Source organism: Neomonachus schauinslandi, chromosome 4 (assembly GCF_002201575.2).
Source record: "Neomonachus schauinslandi chromosome 4, ASM220157v2, whole genome shotgun sequence".
In the NCBI taxonomy this organism is placed as follows: Eukaryota; Metazoa; Chordata; class Mammalia; order Carnivora; family Phocidae; genus Neomonachus; species Neomonachus schauinslandi.
The window spans coordinates 139,098,810-139,115,841 of NC_058406.1; the positions used below are offsets into that span (position 1 = coordinate 139,098,810).

Sequence of the window (17,032 nt, forward strand, 5' to 3'; positions counted from 1 at the left end):
AAGCCTTTTTTCTTATTTTAAAAATCTAGCCAAGCATATTTTCCTTTGAGTTAAGCTAAATATGAAACACAAAGACTTGTGATTTGCTTTTAAGTTTCACAGGGCAAAGCAGATGATACTCTGGGTATAATACATTGTTTTTGACAAAGCTACTTCCACGGAAGACTGCTGCTTTTTTTTTTTTTTTTTTAAGATTTTATTTATCTGACAGGGAGAGACACAGCGAGAGAGGGAACACAAGCAGGGGAAGTGGGAGAGGGAGAAGCAGGCTTCCCACAGAGCAGGGAGCCCGATGTGGGGCTCATCCCGACATCCAGGCATGCCCACGTAAAGCAAACAAATGTTCACTGGAATAAATAACCTATATGAGGCCTAGTACTTGCAAACTTTTAACAGTGCCTATGGTAGTTTTGATCTTTCATTATCCCCTGATTTATAGTATGTAAATACAGGATGAAGTCTGGTTCATGGTACAGAAGATAGAATAAAAAATGTTTTGGGGAAATATAAAACCTGTTTTTATGTGACATTTTAATAGTGATAAAATCATACTTTATTTTGAAGTAAAGTATTTGCTCATCCTGATGCAGAAAGCACTTATGTTTAGCACAGTAGAAATAGCAGTTTAATTTGTGCCATGACATACACTGTGAATATCAGTCTTTGCTGTATCAGTCATCCACTCAGAGTTTTCTGTTTCTGTCATGAAATCATCTTTTCAAATGCAAAATTGCGATAATTGAAAATTTTATTGTGCTGCTTTCTTTTCCTTCTCTCTCCCTTTATGATTGATAATTGCCTAACTCACTGACATAAAAAATGTGAAGGGAATAAAACTCTTATTTTTGTTAACAGCACTTAAAATAGTAGTGATGTTTCTTATTGATTGTGATTTAAAAATGTCCTGTAGGGGCACCTGGGTGGCTCAGTAGGTTAAGCGTCTGCCTTAAGGGTATGTCCTGTAAATCTCTTTGAAAACACTCAATAAATATTCAGTTTATTTATTTATTTTTTAAGATTTTATTTACTTATTAGAGAGAAAGAGCACAAGCGGGGGGGAGGGGCAGAGGGAGAGGGAGAAGCAGGCTCCCCACTGAGCAGGGAGCCCGACACAGGGCTTGATCCCAGGATGCCAGGACCCGAGATCATGACCTGAGCTGAAAGCAGATGCTTAACCAATTGAGCCACCCAGGTGCCCTCAATTTATTTTTTTAATTTGTAGTTTTTAGAATAATTTTAAACCATATCTAATTTAGGAAATGAGACATTTAGGGTTGATAAAAGTAAAGTGCTGATTTTTTTTCTTGAAGTGTGTACAAGAAAGAGAAGAACAAATCAAAATATTACAAGAAAAGATCACTGAAATACAAAAATGTACTCAAGAACAACTTGATGAAAAATCTTCACAACTAGATGACATAATTGAAAAACTGGAAAGACACAATGAAAGAAAAGAAAAACTAAAACAACAGTTGAAAGTAAAGGAGTTAGAACTTGAAGAAATTAGAAAAGCTTACAGGTAAATAGTATTTCCTGTTGAGAAATAAAATGTGGCTAAATAATTTCATATAACCAGTTTTGTTTTTTAAATTGGTTTTTTTTTTTTCATATTAGTACACTTAATCAGAAATGGCATGATAAAGGAGAGCTTCTAAGTCATCTTGAAATGCAAGTAAAAGAAGTGAAAGAAAAATTTGAAAACAAGGAAAGGAAACTTAAAGCAGAAAGAGACAAAAGTATTGAACTACAAAAGTAAGCACTAAGTCCCAAAGTATGTGAGAGATCTTTAAACATAAACACTGAATTGGGATGGGTGAGGTAATGTAAAAAGAAGGACAGAGAAAAGGACTAAACACATGTTGGACTTAGTTATTTGCAAAGTAATTTACTTCCATTCTATCTATAAAATATAGATAATAGTTCCTACCTCCAATGTCTGATGTGAGGTTTAAATTTTGTGTATATGTATATTCATGTATATATATGGCTTGTATGAGTTACTTAGTGCCTGACACATAATAATTGCTGTGGAAAAATACTAATTATACTCTATAGAAAGTTTTAATTGATAATACAGTTACTTGTTTGTCTGCTAACAGACCCTGTTCCACTTTGCTTTCAACCAGCAATAATACAGGGACTTTGGCTTGGAACCTGTTGTAATTTTCTCTCCTGCCTGTCATAATTTGGAGTCTTTTATATCCTAAAAGAAATAATCATTTCTTTTTTTTTTTTTTAAGATTTTATTTATTTATTTGAGAGAGAGAGAGAATGAGAGACAGAGAGCATGAGAGGGAGGAGGGTCAGAGGGAGAAGCAGACCCCCCGCTGAGCAGGGAGCCTGATGGGGGACTAGATCCCGGGACTCCAGGATCATGACCTGAGCTGAAGGCAGTCGCTTAACCAACTGAGCCACCCAGGTGCCCAGAAATAATCATTTCTGATAAATAGCAGTTCCTAAACTTTAATATAAATCATAAAGCCTGATAGTTTTCAGAATCTCTTATATTACATTGTTTATTGTTGTGTTAATCACAAAACAGTAAAGACCTGATTTTTTTTTATTTTACACATTAATGCTTTTATGACTAAGATTAGTATATATGATTTTTGACTTAATAGAATTTTAATAAAAACATTTATTTATATAGCTTTTTATGATATATAAATTGATTTTTTTTCTTATATCTTAATTTGAACCCAGCAGTAGTTCTGTGAGGTTGGCAGAGCAGGTAGGATTATCCTGTTTTATAGTTAGTTGAAAACTTAAATGCAGAGTTTGTGACTTGCCCTTAAGTCATATGGCTACTAAGTGTTGCAACTGGGAATAAAAAAGACTTGATTCATGGACCCTAATGTTCAATCCATTATTACTATGGGCTATACCAAAAGCAGAAAATGTGTTCATTATGGACTTAACTTTTTTAATAAAATTATTCACATTTAATATAAAGGAATTCGTTCTGTGCCTCTAAGAAACTTTTAGCAATAAATTTTGTGAATACTATTTAATGTCTTTATTAACATAGAGTATTATCGGTTAAGCATTAACATAGAGAAGTCAGACATACAATACATATTCATAAACTTAAACCTTCCTATAGTGTATACCTCTCAAATTAGCATACTACAAACCTATGGGGAAATAAAGGTTGATAATAGTCATCTGGGAATGTGCTTATAAATTATTAGACTCAAAATAAATGAGAACCCAAGTACTCTAACTTTTAGAGGGTGAAAGTGTAACAAATTTTCATTGATTTTACCCTACCTTGTTGTGTTACTAACAGATTCCACTGGATGATGAACCCAAGATAGCCCTTTGCCACTTAATGGAGTTATACTTCCATTAAAATATGAATATAAGAGTTGCCATCTAAGAAGAAAAAAAATCCTAATTTTTATGCACAAAGATAGATAGTTTTTGTTTTATTTTTAAGGGATGCAGTGGAAAAGCTTCATAGTATGGATGATGCCTTTAAAAAACAAGTTGATGCAATTGTTGAAGCTCATCACGCTGAAATAATACAACTGGCAAGTGAAAAGCAGAAATACATTGATTCTGCAAATTTAAAGGTACTATAAATAAAAAGTACAATCCATCATTATTTTGGAAAAAGTTTCCAAAGAGTATTTTATTAATTAGGGTTTTAGACTATCACTGATGGTTTTGAATGATATCGTTTAATATCATTGACAGAGGAAGTTAGGGTGATGTTAAATCAGAGGTAGACATCAGAATCACCTATAGAGCTTTTTAATAATACACATGCATGAGCTTCCCCCTCAGAGACTTTCATTTCCTAAGTCTCTGGTTAGGCCTAGGTGTTTTTAAAACACAACAGGCAACCCCTGTTTGGTTTGATACGACCCGTCTGTTGAGATCCACTAGGTGAGTGGACAGTTAGAAATTTCCATTTTCCCTTGATTCTGAAGCAGCAGTAAGAAACTGAGATATCTGTGAGACAGAGATTGAAAATCTGCTAACTGGGAAAGAGTTCATAAACAGAAAGAGTAACTCCATATAATTATAATGACAGTTGTGTGATTAGTTGACATAACCCTCAGGAGTCTGTGTGGAAAAAAAAAGAAGCAACAAGGTCTTTGGAAATAATGACAATAAATAAGGAAGTATAACTTGTTCAAAATGTAGTTCTTTATTTTATTCCAGGTCAACAGATGTTTCAGAAGTTTTCTTTATAATCTACCAAGTGTTAACAAGGGTGCATCAGGTAATACCAAATAAAGCATAAGATTAGGTCCTTAGCTGAAAGGAAAATATTGAGTTTAATTTTGGACCTCTGGTGCCAATATGGTGTAATAGCAAAGGGATGTTAGAGAGTTACAGAAATGGCACCAGGGCTTAAGTGTGATAATCGTGAAAAAAAATTACAAATTATTACATAAAGATGATAATTTAAATTAGGAGAAATATAGTTTTCTAGGGAAAAAGACTAGGAAGTCTGTATTAGAGATTCAGAAGAGGGAAGTAAACAGAAAGGAATAGTCATATTGATAGCATTATTAGGAATGTTGTGTCATAGAGAGAGTTCCAAGCAAAAATTAATAGTATACAATACAGAGAATCCTAGGAGAATATAGGTTAGGAAGGAATGATATAATTATCTCTCAAAAAGATGGTAATTTATAACCAACAGGAATTTTAGAAATGCAGTAGGCCAGATTAAAGTGTTTCTTTGGGAAGGGAGGTTATCTCAGTTTTAAAAGTCTATAAGGAACTGATGTTTTAGTTGAACTCATGACTCCTCATTCATACATAGCACAGGACAGTGGAAAGATTAAGTCAGAAGACTGAGTTTCTGTTCATATGTGCTACTGAGAAACTGCACAACCTTGAACAAATTTTCTAAGCTCTAAAATACAGTTAAGATAAATTACCGTGTGCTCATCATAAGAATCTGTGAGATCTAGACAATATTAAATGTAAGTACTTTGTGTACAGTATTAGTATTTGAACAAGTTACATTATACATACCTCTTTGCTTTAAATGAATACCACAAGTTACAAAATTCTAAGAGTGAAGTTTGACTTTTTCTTTCAGAATGCATTTTTAAAATATATTTTCTTTAAAAAATTTAAATGCAAAATTTACATGTTGATTTAGGTTCATCGAGTTGAAGAAGAAATGCGTGAACTTCTTCAGGAAACATGCAAGAACAAAAAAGCAATGGAAGAAAAAATTAGGCAACTTGCTTTTGCTCTAACTGAAATTCAGCAAGAAATGTGATGGTTCTGAGAATGAATTTAATTGAAATGGAACAGCAGACCTATTGTAAAAATGATTAAATATTGTAATAGTAGTAACTGCTATGACTTTGAAATGTCTCTTTCTAAACATTTCATTCTAATTATATTTTAAAAGACTTTTGATCAAGTATTTTTTAATTGTATATGTAGGTTTTTATAATAAATTGTTGATAATTATGTGTACTAGAAAAACCTCAAAATAACCAGAGTTACAACACTTTCTTGTTTCTGTGCTATACATTGTTTGGTAATTACACATTTGTCTTCAAATATGTAAATGGAAATTAACATTAGTATTTGGACTATATGAGGTAAAGTATTTTCATCATTGTTGTTACCTTATTGTGTTGATGAAGAACTAATTATATTTATTGGTCATCCTTTAGTTGACGTAGCTCCATTTTTTTTTAAATGCTCATAAGTGTAGCTGAAAAGTATTTGAAGTCTGTATGTTAAAAGATACGGCATTCTTTACAAAGCATATGTAGCCATCTCCACATCACTCATAAAGACCCTTTTTTTTTTTTTTAAGGTTTTATTTATTTGACAGAGAGAGCACAAGCAGAAGGAGAGAGAGGGAGAAGCAGGTTCCCTGCTGAGCAAGGAGCCTGATATGGGACTCGATCCCAGGACCCTGGGATCATGACCTGGGCCGAAGGCAGCTGCTTAACCGACTGAGCCACCCAGGCGTCCCTAAAGACCCCTTTTTTATAATGCATATGACTTCTTCATTAAAGATTACATATAAGGTTTCATAAACATCATCTGTTCTTCAAGAGGAACACTGCTGTTCCACCTTCGTTTTCCCTTCTAATCACTGTATTTGAAAGAATTCTTATTTTTGTCATCTCTTACGTTGCTATATATGCAGAACAAAAACCTAGGTACTATCACTATTTCTAAAAGAAAGAATATAATATCACATTTTTAACTAATAGCCACTGAACTATGTTGTTTGGGGTTTTCTTTGTTTTTTTATCATGGGGCTTGAACTCACGACCCTGAGATCAAGACCTGAGCTGAGATCAAGAGTTGGACACTTAACCAACTGAACCACCCAGACACCCCTGAACTAAGTTTTAAAAATTAAATGCAATCAGAAGAGTAAATGTTTCTAAAAGAGAGGGCTCCATTTCATGAGAGGCAAGCTTCTTATTGAACTCTGTGGGACAGCATCAAGCATACCAACATGCACAATGGAGGTGGGAGAGCAAGGCATAAAAAATAATTGGAAAAATAATAGCTGAAAATTTCCTAAATGTGATGAAAAGATTAACCCACAAATCCAAGAACTTCAGTAAAACCCAGGATAAACACAAAGAGAGCCACACCTAGATACTTTAAAGTCAAACTCACGGGAAATTCTTGAAAGCAGCAAGAAAATATGATTCATGTAAGGGAACAGTGTAATTAACTGTTGACTTCTCATCAGAAACAGTAAAGGCCAAAAAAAAAAAAAAAACAGTAGAGGCCAGAAGGCAGTGAGTAACATACTTGAGGTATGGGGGAGAAATGAACTATCAACCAAGAATTCTACGTCCAGCAAAACTGTCAAGATAAATGCAAAATAATGGCATGCCCAGACAATTGACAAAATTTATCGCTAGCCAACGTACCTTAAAAGAAATATTGAAGTCCTAAAGGCTGAAAGAAAATGATTCCAGACAGTAACTCAAATCCACTGGAAGAAATGAAGAATATTGGGAATAGTAAACATGTAGGTAAGTTCTCCTAAGACTGTATAAATACATTTTTCTTCTGTTAACTAGAAGACATTATATACAGCAATAATTGTAACACTATATTGAATTCACATCATGTGTAGGTGGGCTTTGTGTGACAAAAACAGCATAAAGTTGGAACAAAATATATTTTGCTAGATTAATACTAATCTAAAGATGACGGATAAAATGCATATTGTAATTCCTAAACAGCCACTAAGAAAATAACCCAATTACATTTGAAAAATCAACAGAGTTCCCCACTTCTAGAATGGCAGCGCAAGGAATTCTGTGGACGTGTTTTCTAGCAAAACAACCACAACTGGTAAAAAGTGTTTTATTTTTTATTTATCAAGATTTTATTTCTTTGAGAGAGCAGGGGGAGGGGCAGAGGGAGAAACAGACTCCCTGCTGAGGGGGGGAGCCCAACATGGAGCTCTGTCCCACGACCTCAGGATCATGATCTGAGCCGAAGGCAGACACCAACTTTGCAGCCACCCAGGTGCCCTGTAAAAATTATTTTAAAACACCCATTTAAAGTCTGAAAATTGTCCTAAGAGCATACGGCAAATGAAAAAGCATTTCTTCAAGAAAATTTATTAAGTCGCTGTAAGAAGAGCAAAAGCCTTCAATAGATTCCTTAAAATGCCCAGTTTTCACCTAAAAAGGTAGGAGACCTGCAAAGAAATAGAAAAGGGGGACCCATACAGAGGGTTAAAAAGCAGGCAAGGAAAAATACTTGTAGGAGGGCCCAGATACTAGATAAAAGAAGACTTCAAAACCACTATATGTTCAAAAGACTGAAGGAAAGCATGCTTTAAAAGTAAAGGAAGCTGTGTTAATAGAGCTCACCAAATAGAGAATAAAGAGAAATATTTTTTAATGAAATTTTACTTTGGGGGCTCTACAGTGTATTTGAGCCAGCAGAAGAATCTGAACTTGGAGATTATGCAATTTGAAGAAGAGAGACAAAATATTGAAAAATTAACAGAACCTCAGAAATGTGGATTGCATTAACTGCACCAACATACAGTGAAGTACAAGAGGAGAGAGAAAAGAGTGATGTATATGAATTCTAAATAAAGTATATATAAAATATATAACCTATTTATTAGAAGAAATAGTGGCTCTAAGCTTGCCAAATTTGATGAAAATCATGAATTTACATTCCCAAGAAGCTAATTTCAAGTAGGAAAAATTCATAGCCACACCCACATAGTAAAAAATACTGAAATTGGAAGAAATGTGAGAAGTCCCCAAATATTTGCAAATTAAACTGCAACTTCTAAATAACCTCTGAGTCAAGGGCGCCTGGGTGGCTCAGTTGGTTAAGCGACTGCCTTCGGCTCAGGTCATGATCCTGGAGTCCCTGGATCGAGTCCCGCATCGGGCTCCCTGCTCGGCAGGGAGTCTGCTTCTCCCTCTGGCCCTCTCTCTGTGCTCTCTCTCAAATAAATAAATAAAAATCTTTATAAAAAAAAATAATAAAATAAATAAATAAGTAACCTATGAGTCAAGAAATGACAGAGAAAAGGTGCGATAGAGGAATGGGCTCTGTATTGACCCATGCTGTGTCTGGGGGAAGGGACGTTGCACAGATAGGATTCAAAGGCTCCAGAGGTTTAAAAAATCATTTGGCTTTTTGAGTTGTGGGGCCCAAGAAAGGCTGCCTACACTGTAACCTATATCTGGATCCAAAAATCTTTTTTTCCCCAGTTGTATTGAGATATAATTGATATGTAACAATGTATAAGTTTAACATATACAGCATAATGATGTATGTATATATTGTGAAATGATTACAATAAGTTTAATAATATCCATCACTACACAGTACATTTTTTTTCTTCTGATGAGAACTTCTAATATCCACTCTGAGCAACTTTCAAATATACAATACACAACTGTTAACTATAGTCATCATGTGTACTACATCCCCAGAACTTAAATATATCTTATATAACTGTAAGTTTATACCTTTTGACCACCTTCATTCAATTCCCCCCACTCCTGGATCCAAAATCTTGATTTATAAGTACCTAGACTTAAACTCACTAGTCTTCTAGTTTCTGTTAGTACATACCAGCCACCAAATTCCTAAAGCCAAGATATGCTGTCTTTAATACTGAGTTCCTGCAAGGTTGGGATGTTAGGTAGAGAAGTTCCAGTTTAGTTTTCTGGGGGATAATTGGAAAAGATATTCTACCTGCTCTCAACCACCGAAATCCCAAAATGTTCACTCACATGGCCAAACGCTGAGTAAAGTTTGGGGGAATAGTTTATCCTCTCTTCTGTTCAGTTATTAGAAAATAAACAGCAGCTGCTACCCTTCTTCATTAAACCCTACTAACACTTAAATATCAATGCAGTGGACGAAGTAGTAATGTCCTTAGGTTGATATCATGGCAAGTGCCAGTAAATGAATCTGCAACAATTAATAGATGAGTCTGTATTTTATGGAGTAGGAGAGTAACCCTGCCAAAGTTGTGACTATTTAATTCATTTGGAAGATTTTCATCAAGAAGTCTTGATATCCCATCTGATTTATGATTTATGGGCTAGGATACCACCACTAGTGGTGGGCCCCAATTATCTCTCTTTCTTTACTTCCTTTGGCAGTATGAGACTGCTGTTCATGACTAATTTATGGCTTAAATCAATGACCAAGGGAGACACAAGCAGCTGAACATACTGGTATAATTGACTCATTTATACATTAAGTGGATGTAACCACCGTTTTTGTCTAAGTGCCTGCTCTAGAATACATAGCTTAGTTATTTCGGAGTGCGTGGAGTCTGACTATTCTTTCATTATGGCTCTGTCATGCTGGTGTTTCCAACATTTATTGCCACATCCTGGGATATAAGCCACAGTCTGACCTAATTGCTTCCCATCAGATAGCTCATGCCTTATCCTGCCTAGAACCCCTTAAGATGTGTTGAATCAGGCACACAGCCACCTAAAAAGCAAAACAAACATCTATTTACTAGAACTTAGGGAACGAAACCTAGAGCAGAAACAAATTTCCCTGATCCTTATCCTTACCTCGGGGTCTTGAAGAAAGATAGTCTCAGGGACCCCTGGGTGGCTCAGTCGTTTAGGCATCTGCCTTTGGCTCAAGTCATGTTCCCGGAGTCCTGGGATCAAGTCCCGCATTGGGCTCCTTGCTCGGCAAAGAGCCTTCTTCTCCCTCTTCCTGCTGTTCCTCCTGCTTGTGTGCTCTCACTCTCTGTCTGGCAAATAATAAAATCTTAAAAAAAAAAAGAAGGAAAGAAAGAAAGGCTCAGGCTTTCAGGAAATGGTAAGAATCCTATATATATATATCTCCTGTTTATAGTGGGTGTGCTTTCTTTGGTTTTACTGGAAGTGAATTTTAGGGAGGATCAATCCATGGGGTCTTCTATGAGACTCATCAAATCAAAATGTTCTTTTCTGAACGTTCTTTTTCAAGAGGCTGCTGTGCAGTTTTCCAGCGTGACTCCTACCAGGCTTTGGAAGGGCTTATATTTATTTTTTTTTTAAAGATTTTATTTATTTATTTGAGAGAGAGAGAGAATGAGAGACAGAGAGCATGAGAGGGAGGAGGGTCAGAGGGAGAAGCAGACTCCCTGCCGAGCAGGGAGCCCGACGTGGGACTCAATCCCGGGACTCCAGGATCATGACCTGAGCCGAAGGCAGTCGCTTAACCAACTGAGCCACCCAGGCGCCCCTGGAAGGGCTTATATTTAATAGTTACATCTGTCAGGTTAGTTGTTAGTTACAACACCTGTAATTAGACTGAATTTTGCCTTTCCTTTCTTCAAGAAGTGTATGAATTGTAGTCTTCTCCCAGACAGATAGATCTAATTAAGCAGTGCTTTATAAATGAAGTTGGATTTTTTTTTATTCTATCAAACTTTTGGAATATCCTTTTATTTAAACCCAAAGAGATGATGGCTTTTACAACCTTGAGAATTTAGGGCCTAAATACCATAAGAATCTTTGAAATCTTTCCAGGATTTTGGTTAGTGTCAGGCTATAGTAGATAACTATTTGACATTTCATGGGTGTATGAACCCTCCTCTTCCCCAGTCCCACCTTGCCATAGGCTGCCCTTGTAGTTGCCACAGCTTTGAATGGATTATCTTTTTTAGCCATTTTTTCATTTTTATCTCCATACTGCTGTATTTGTTGGTAATGTAACTGTCTTGCTTTGATTTATGTCATTTTTTATGTTTTTAAGTAGGCTCCATGCCCAGTGGGACTCAATCTCACCACCCTGAGATCAAGACCCAAGCTGAGATCAAGAGTCAGACACCAGGGGTGCCTGGGTGGCTCAGTGGGTTAAGCATCTGCCTTCAGCTCAGGTCATAGTCCCAGGATCCTGGGATCAAGCCCTGAGTCGAGCTCCCTGCTCAGTGAGGAGCCTGCTTCTCCCTCTCCCTTTGCCCCTCTCCCCAGCTCATGCTCTCTCTCAAGTAAATAAATAACATCTTTAAAAAAAAAAAAAAAAAGGGATGCCTGGGTGGCTAAGTGGTTAAGTGTCTGCCTTTGACTTAAGTTGTGATCCCGGAGTCCCAGGATCAAGTCCCGCATCGGGCTCCTTGCTCAGCGGGGAGCCTGCTTCTCCCTCTGTCTGCTGCTTCCTCTGCTTGTACTCTCTCTGACAAATAAATAAATAAAATCTTCCAAGAGAAACAAACAAACAAAAAGAGACACCTAACCAACTGAGCCACCCATGCACCCCAGTAACTGTTTTGCTTTTAGATTCTGTTTTTCTTAGTATATGGCTCATGGTGGGAGACTGAGGATCTGTCTATGCCACTTATTTTCATTATTTTTAAACCTTTGAGATGGAGGGGCTTCCTGATTGGCAGATATTTTCTTCTGAACAGTAGTGAAAACAACATTGGTTTGCACTTTTACAAGCCCGGAATACCCTTTCTGCTCTCAGTGTTTACAATGCTGGCATACATCGCCTACTATTTTGTAAACACTGTTGAACTTATGAAATCTGTGTACTTGCTCTCTTTACTGATATAACCCACATAAAGATTCTGAACTTTGAGAGCAAATTCTTTATGATGCATAACTGGCTAAAGACTAGAAGAGTACCCAGTGTGCAATGGCTCCTTGATAGTGTATATAGCCTGCTGATTGTATGGGTTCCCCTAAGGGACTTTGGAGATAGCCCTTTCCAGTGGGCATTGATGTCTGACCTCATGCTATCTCCAGTCTAGGCTGCAGACAGGTATGAGGGGTGCTTTGGAAAGCACAGTGGCCAGGGTCCATGTTGGCCAAGTCATCAAGTCCATCTGTACCAAGCTGCAGAACAAGGAGCATGTAATTGAGGCCCTACTCAGGACCAAGTTCAAGCTCCCTGGCTGCCAGAAGATTCACATTTCTAAGAAGTGAGGCTTGACTAAGTTTAATGTGGATGAATTGAAGATACGGTGGCTAAAGAAAAAACAGCTCATCCCAGACGACTGTGGAGTCAAATATATCCCTAATCATGGCCCCTTGAACGAATGGTGGGTTCTGCAGTCATGAGAACCTGGGCACTGCCCCCTCCTTACTCATTCCCATCAGTAAATCCTACTTCCTGTCAAAAAAAAAAAGACTAGAAGAGTAAAATGTTTTTCTTCCTGTCAGCTAAAAGACAAATAAGTGTTTACTAAGCTTCAACTGGTTATGATCACTAAATAAATTGATACACTTAAAAACTGGTATAACATCATGAATTTCATCTTCATGATTTCTGTCATATGTTCACACTACCCAAATTGCTAGTTTCTTATTAGTTTTCCTAAAACTGACTTAGTTTTAAAAATTAAATACCTCTTTTAGCCACAATTTAAATAATGTAAGTTAAATCACTAGTTTGATGTTCTGGTTATGTTTGTTTTAAAATTTTCTCAATTCACATTAAATTAGTCATACAAGTATTACAATTAAAAAGTGCTTCACCATGTAATCAGCTAAAATCATTCTGTGTGATACCAGTAGTGTATGTGCCACACATTAGAAAAGAGACAAATTGTTGGATGGGCTACTGACTGATGACAGTTCCCAAAAGTAGTATTTTGGCTTTTCCATTTTTTTCCATTTTACAAAGCATTTTTTCTTCTCAGAGATTCTAACAGCACATATTATTTGATTTGGTAATGTTTATGGCTAAGATGACTTAGTTGGAAAATATCCACTGATGAGTCTGCATTTAATTTTTGCTGAATAAAGTATTTTTATAATAGCATACATATAATTATATAAGTATGTGTTTTATAAATAAAACAGTTTAATTACAGTGGAACAAGATATTATAGTACATATTTTAAGGTTAGATAATTCTTGGATACCTCTTGTCATTATCTTGAAGGATTTACTTATTTGTTTACTTAGAGTGCTTTATTTTTCATTTAGGGAATAGGTTTCCTGGTACTGCACAAGGAATTGAATGATGTGGGGATCATTAGTGGTGAAAAATTATCTTTTGACAACACTTTTGACGTGGAATCATTCCCTCTTGGTGATAAATCCAAAAATTTTCAACACTCATTTGACATAGGGTTTTTGTTGCCAAAGGGTTTGTATCGGAGGGTACAAGTTTGCGTCTTAATTGGGGCAATGTATTATGAACAAGAACCCTTTATGTGATGACTCATTATTTAGACAAGCTGTCATCTTAAGCTTTGGTAGTTTAGTGACGAGCATTTTTATCTTACTAAAATTTCAAAGAAATGTGTTATCAGTCATGTTTCCAATGAAGAGAGTTGCTAAGCAACTTGATTTTTCAGGAAGGTCTAAACGACATCCAGGTTCAGTAAATGTTTGATCCTATTTGCCTTCCCTTTTTTATCTGTAAGAGGAGTCAGAGGACTATTCATGCATAAGGAAATAGAAGATTGTAGTGTATACTAGTTGAATTATATTTTGCTATAACAAATTTGGATCTCTTGTTCTTATATTTGAACATGTATGGTTGAAATTCAGACCCCACATATCAGATCATAAGCATCAACTTAATGACCATAAGAATTAGAGGTGTTTTTTTTTTAAGATTTATTTATTTATTTGAGAGAGAGCGGGGGTGGGGTGGGGTAGTTGGTGGTAGAGGGGCAGAGAGAGAGAGAATCCCAAGCAGACTCCAGACTCTGCAAGGAGCCCAACGTGGGGCCCGATCTCATGACCCTGAGATCACAACCTGAGCTGAAACCAAGAGTCAGATGCTCAACTGACTGAGCCACCCAGGCGCCCAAAGCATTAGAATTCTTAATACCACTCTTCAAGGAAGAGGCAACTATTTCTCTGCTTCTTTTAATGTCATCCCATATTTTTAATATATGTGCTCTTTCTCTAAACTGCCTTGATAGTGCAATACAGTAGAATACAAGTCACCATATAAAATTTAAATTCTAATGAATGTGAATTATATTTCTATATATGTTTAAGTGTAATTTGCATATCCTGTTTCTACTTATAAGGCACAAACTTGTGAAAACAGCTTCTTTATTATATTGTTGTACCATGCAGGTTTTTGGTGGGCAAAGAGTAATGTTGTTTATCATAATGAGAGGATTAATAATCCTTGAAACATATTTCTTAACTAAGTTTGTTGTTTTTTGGTAGTATTGTTTTGCTTGTTTATTTTACCTAGAAGTGCGGAAGACAGATGTGTGTTGCAAGGTTTGGAAAGGAAAAACAAAAAGCCAAATTGTTTTCTTACTAACTTAGAACAGATTATGCAAGGGAGTAATAAAGCTAATGGAGGTAGCCTTTTGATGGAAGTTTGTTAGCTTAAAGGAGACCTAAAAGTTGGAAGTTCCAACCAATCATGACCACTAAATAGGTTCATGCATTTAAAAATCAGTATGCCATCATCAGTGACCAAAATAAAGTATGGTTGGGGTGCCTGGCTGGCTTGGTTGGTAGAGCATGTGACTCTTGATCTGGGGATTGTAAGTTCGAGCCCCACATTGGGGGTAGAGATTACTTAAAAATAAAATCTTAAAAAAAAAAACAAAAAAACTTAAAAAAATGTACCGTTGTGTCATAACATGGTAGTTAAATATTTAAGAAAATCCAACCAAAGTTTTTTTAATTTCTTTTTAAGATTTTTTATTTTTAGAGGCACCTGGGTAGCTCAGTCAGTTAAGTGTCTGCCTTCGGCTCAGGTCATGATCCCAGCGTCCTGGGATGGAGCCCAGCGTCTGGCTCCATGCTCAGCAGGGAGCATGCTTCCTTCCCCCTCTCTCTCTGCCTGCCTGCCTGCCTACTTGTGATCTCTCGCTCTCTCTGTCAAATAAATAAAATCTTAAAAAAAAAAAAAAGTTTTTTATTTTTAAATAATCTCTACACCCAGTGTGGGGCTTGAACTCACAACCCAAGATCAAGAGTTGTATGCTCTACCTACTGAGCCAGTCAGGCACCCCTCGTAATGATTATTTGTATTTTGATTTTTTAATCTCATGTTTCTTAAACAATTTCATTAGCAGAAATTTCCAAAAAGATTCAACAATGTTTAAAGATTTTATTTATTTGGCAAAGAGAGAAAGAGCACAAGCAGGGGGAGCTGCAGAGGGAGAGGGAGAAGCACGCTCCCTGCTGAGTCAGTCGTTGAGCGTCTGCCTTCGGATCTGGTCATGATCCCAGAGTCCTGGGATGGAGCCCCGCGTGGGGCTCCCTGCTCGGCGGGAAGCCTGCTTCTCCCTCTCCCACTCCCCCTGCTTGTGTTCCCTCTCTCGCTGTGTCTCTCTCTGTCAAATAAATAAATAAAATCTTAAAATAAAATAAAATAAAATGAAGACTGGTTATTAGGAAAGTTCTTTGCCTATGAATAGGAAACAAATTTATTATAAATGGTTTATCTAGTTTTACTTGTGAATGCTGCTGTCTGAACATTTCACTTTAGTCACCCATTTTGTTAGCTCGTTACTTTAAGTAAAATCTTGCATGAAGCTTTCTTAATTTTGTCATATGAAATTTCTATTCACCTAATATTTATTGGGCATCTACTATATTCCAAGTGTTGTGAAAACAACTCATTTAAAATTTAGACCTGGGGGCGCCGGGGTGGCTCAGTCTCTAGGCGTCTGCCTTCGGCTCAGGTCATGATCCCCGGGTCCTGGGATGGAGCCCCACACCAGGCTCCCTGCTCGGGGGAAGCCTGCTTCTCCCTGCCCGGGGAAGCCTGCCCTCTCCAACTCCCCCTGCTTGTGTTCCCTCTCTCTCTGAGTCTCTACCTGTCAAATAAATAAATAAAATCTTTAAAAAAAATAAAAATAAATAAAATTTAGACCTGATTCTCAGAAATTAGTGATCGAGACCAAAGACTTTTTCTTTTTACTCAGATCTGTGTGCCATCTCATTTATCAAAAATGGCTTGGGGTATCACTGAAGCACAAAAACCTATGACTGCCTAATATTCTAAATAATACAGTATAATCTGATTTCAATAAGGCATTAAGAACACCTCTAAATGCAGGAGATCTGGGGTCTAGCCCTGAGTCCAGCAATTCGCAACCTCTCCCACTACACTTCAGTTTCTCTACCTACAAAGTTAAGGCGTTGGGAGTGACTGCTGATGAGGACAAAACCCTAAACTCCAGGATTTTGCTTCTCTTGCATTCCAAACCTAAAAAGATGATCTATGGAATAAAACCCTGCACTTGGTCCCGGTCACTGAAATGTTTGCAAAAGATTCTAAAGCTCAAAAAGAGCGCTCAGCAGATAATACCCAATGACGATAAGCGACTCAAATCTGATCTCCTGCGGCTCTACAAACGGAGCTCAGAAACTAAGGGCCACTGGGCAGAGTGATTTTCTGCCCGAGATGTCCTTGCTTTCTCCCGCTGTCGCTGCGGGAGGTCGTCGTTCCTCCAGGCAGCTCACGAACAGCGGGGAGGCGAGTGTGAAACACACTCACCGACGCTTCCCCTCCTCCCCGCTCGCTCCTCCTTCCCACAGAAAAATGCGTTTCCAGGCAACGGCGAGCCGCGGCGTCACTTCCTGCCATTTAAACTCGGGTCCCCACCCCTCGCTGCCCCTTCTCTTCGCTTCCACTCCCC

The 17,032-nt window shown here is 37.1% G+C and overlaps 1 protein-coding gene and 1 pseudogene across 4 annotated transcripts in view; both read left to right on the forward strand.

Annotated features, from left to right (window-relative positions):
- The window catches only part of LRRCC1 (leucine rich repeat and coiled-coil centrosomal protein 1), a 35,746-nt gene extending 29,905 nt beyond the window's left edge, over nucleotides 1-5,841 (forward strand). For all 4 annotated transcript variants that reach the window (XM_044914245.1, XM_044914246.1, XM_021688196.1 and 1 more), the window contains 4 exons: nucleotides 1,311-1,519; nucleotides 1,615-1,752; nucleotides 3,440-3,575; nucleotides 5,126-5,841. In XM_044914245.1, the coding sequence (XP_044770180.1) occupies nucleotides 1,311-1,519; nucleotides 1,615-1,752; nucleotides 3,440-3,575; nucleotides 5,126-5,248 (606 nt within the window). In that variant the 3' untranslated portion in view covers nucleotides 5,249-5,841. The remainder of the gene's footprint in view (nucleotides 1-1,310; nucleotides 1,520-1,614; nucleotides 1,753-3,439; nucleotides 3,576-5,125) is intronic.
- A 6,211-nt stretch (nucleotides 5,842-12,052) lies between these two features.
- Nucleotides 12,053-12,161, forward strand: LOC123324747 (annotated as a pseudogene).
- Nucleotides 12,162-17,032: the final 4,871 nt, after the last annotated feature.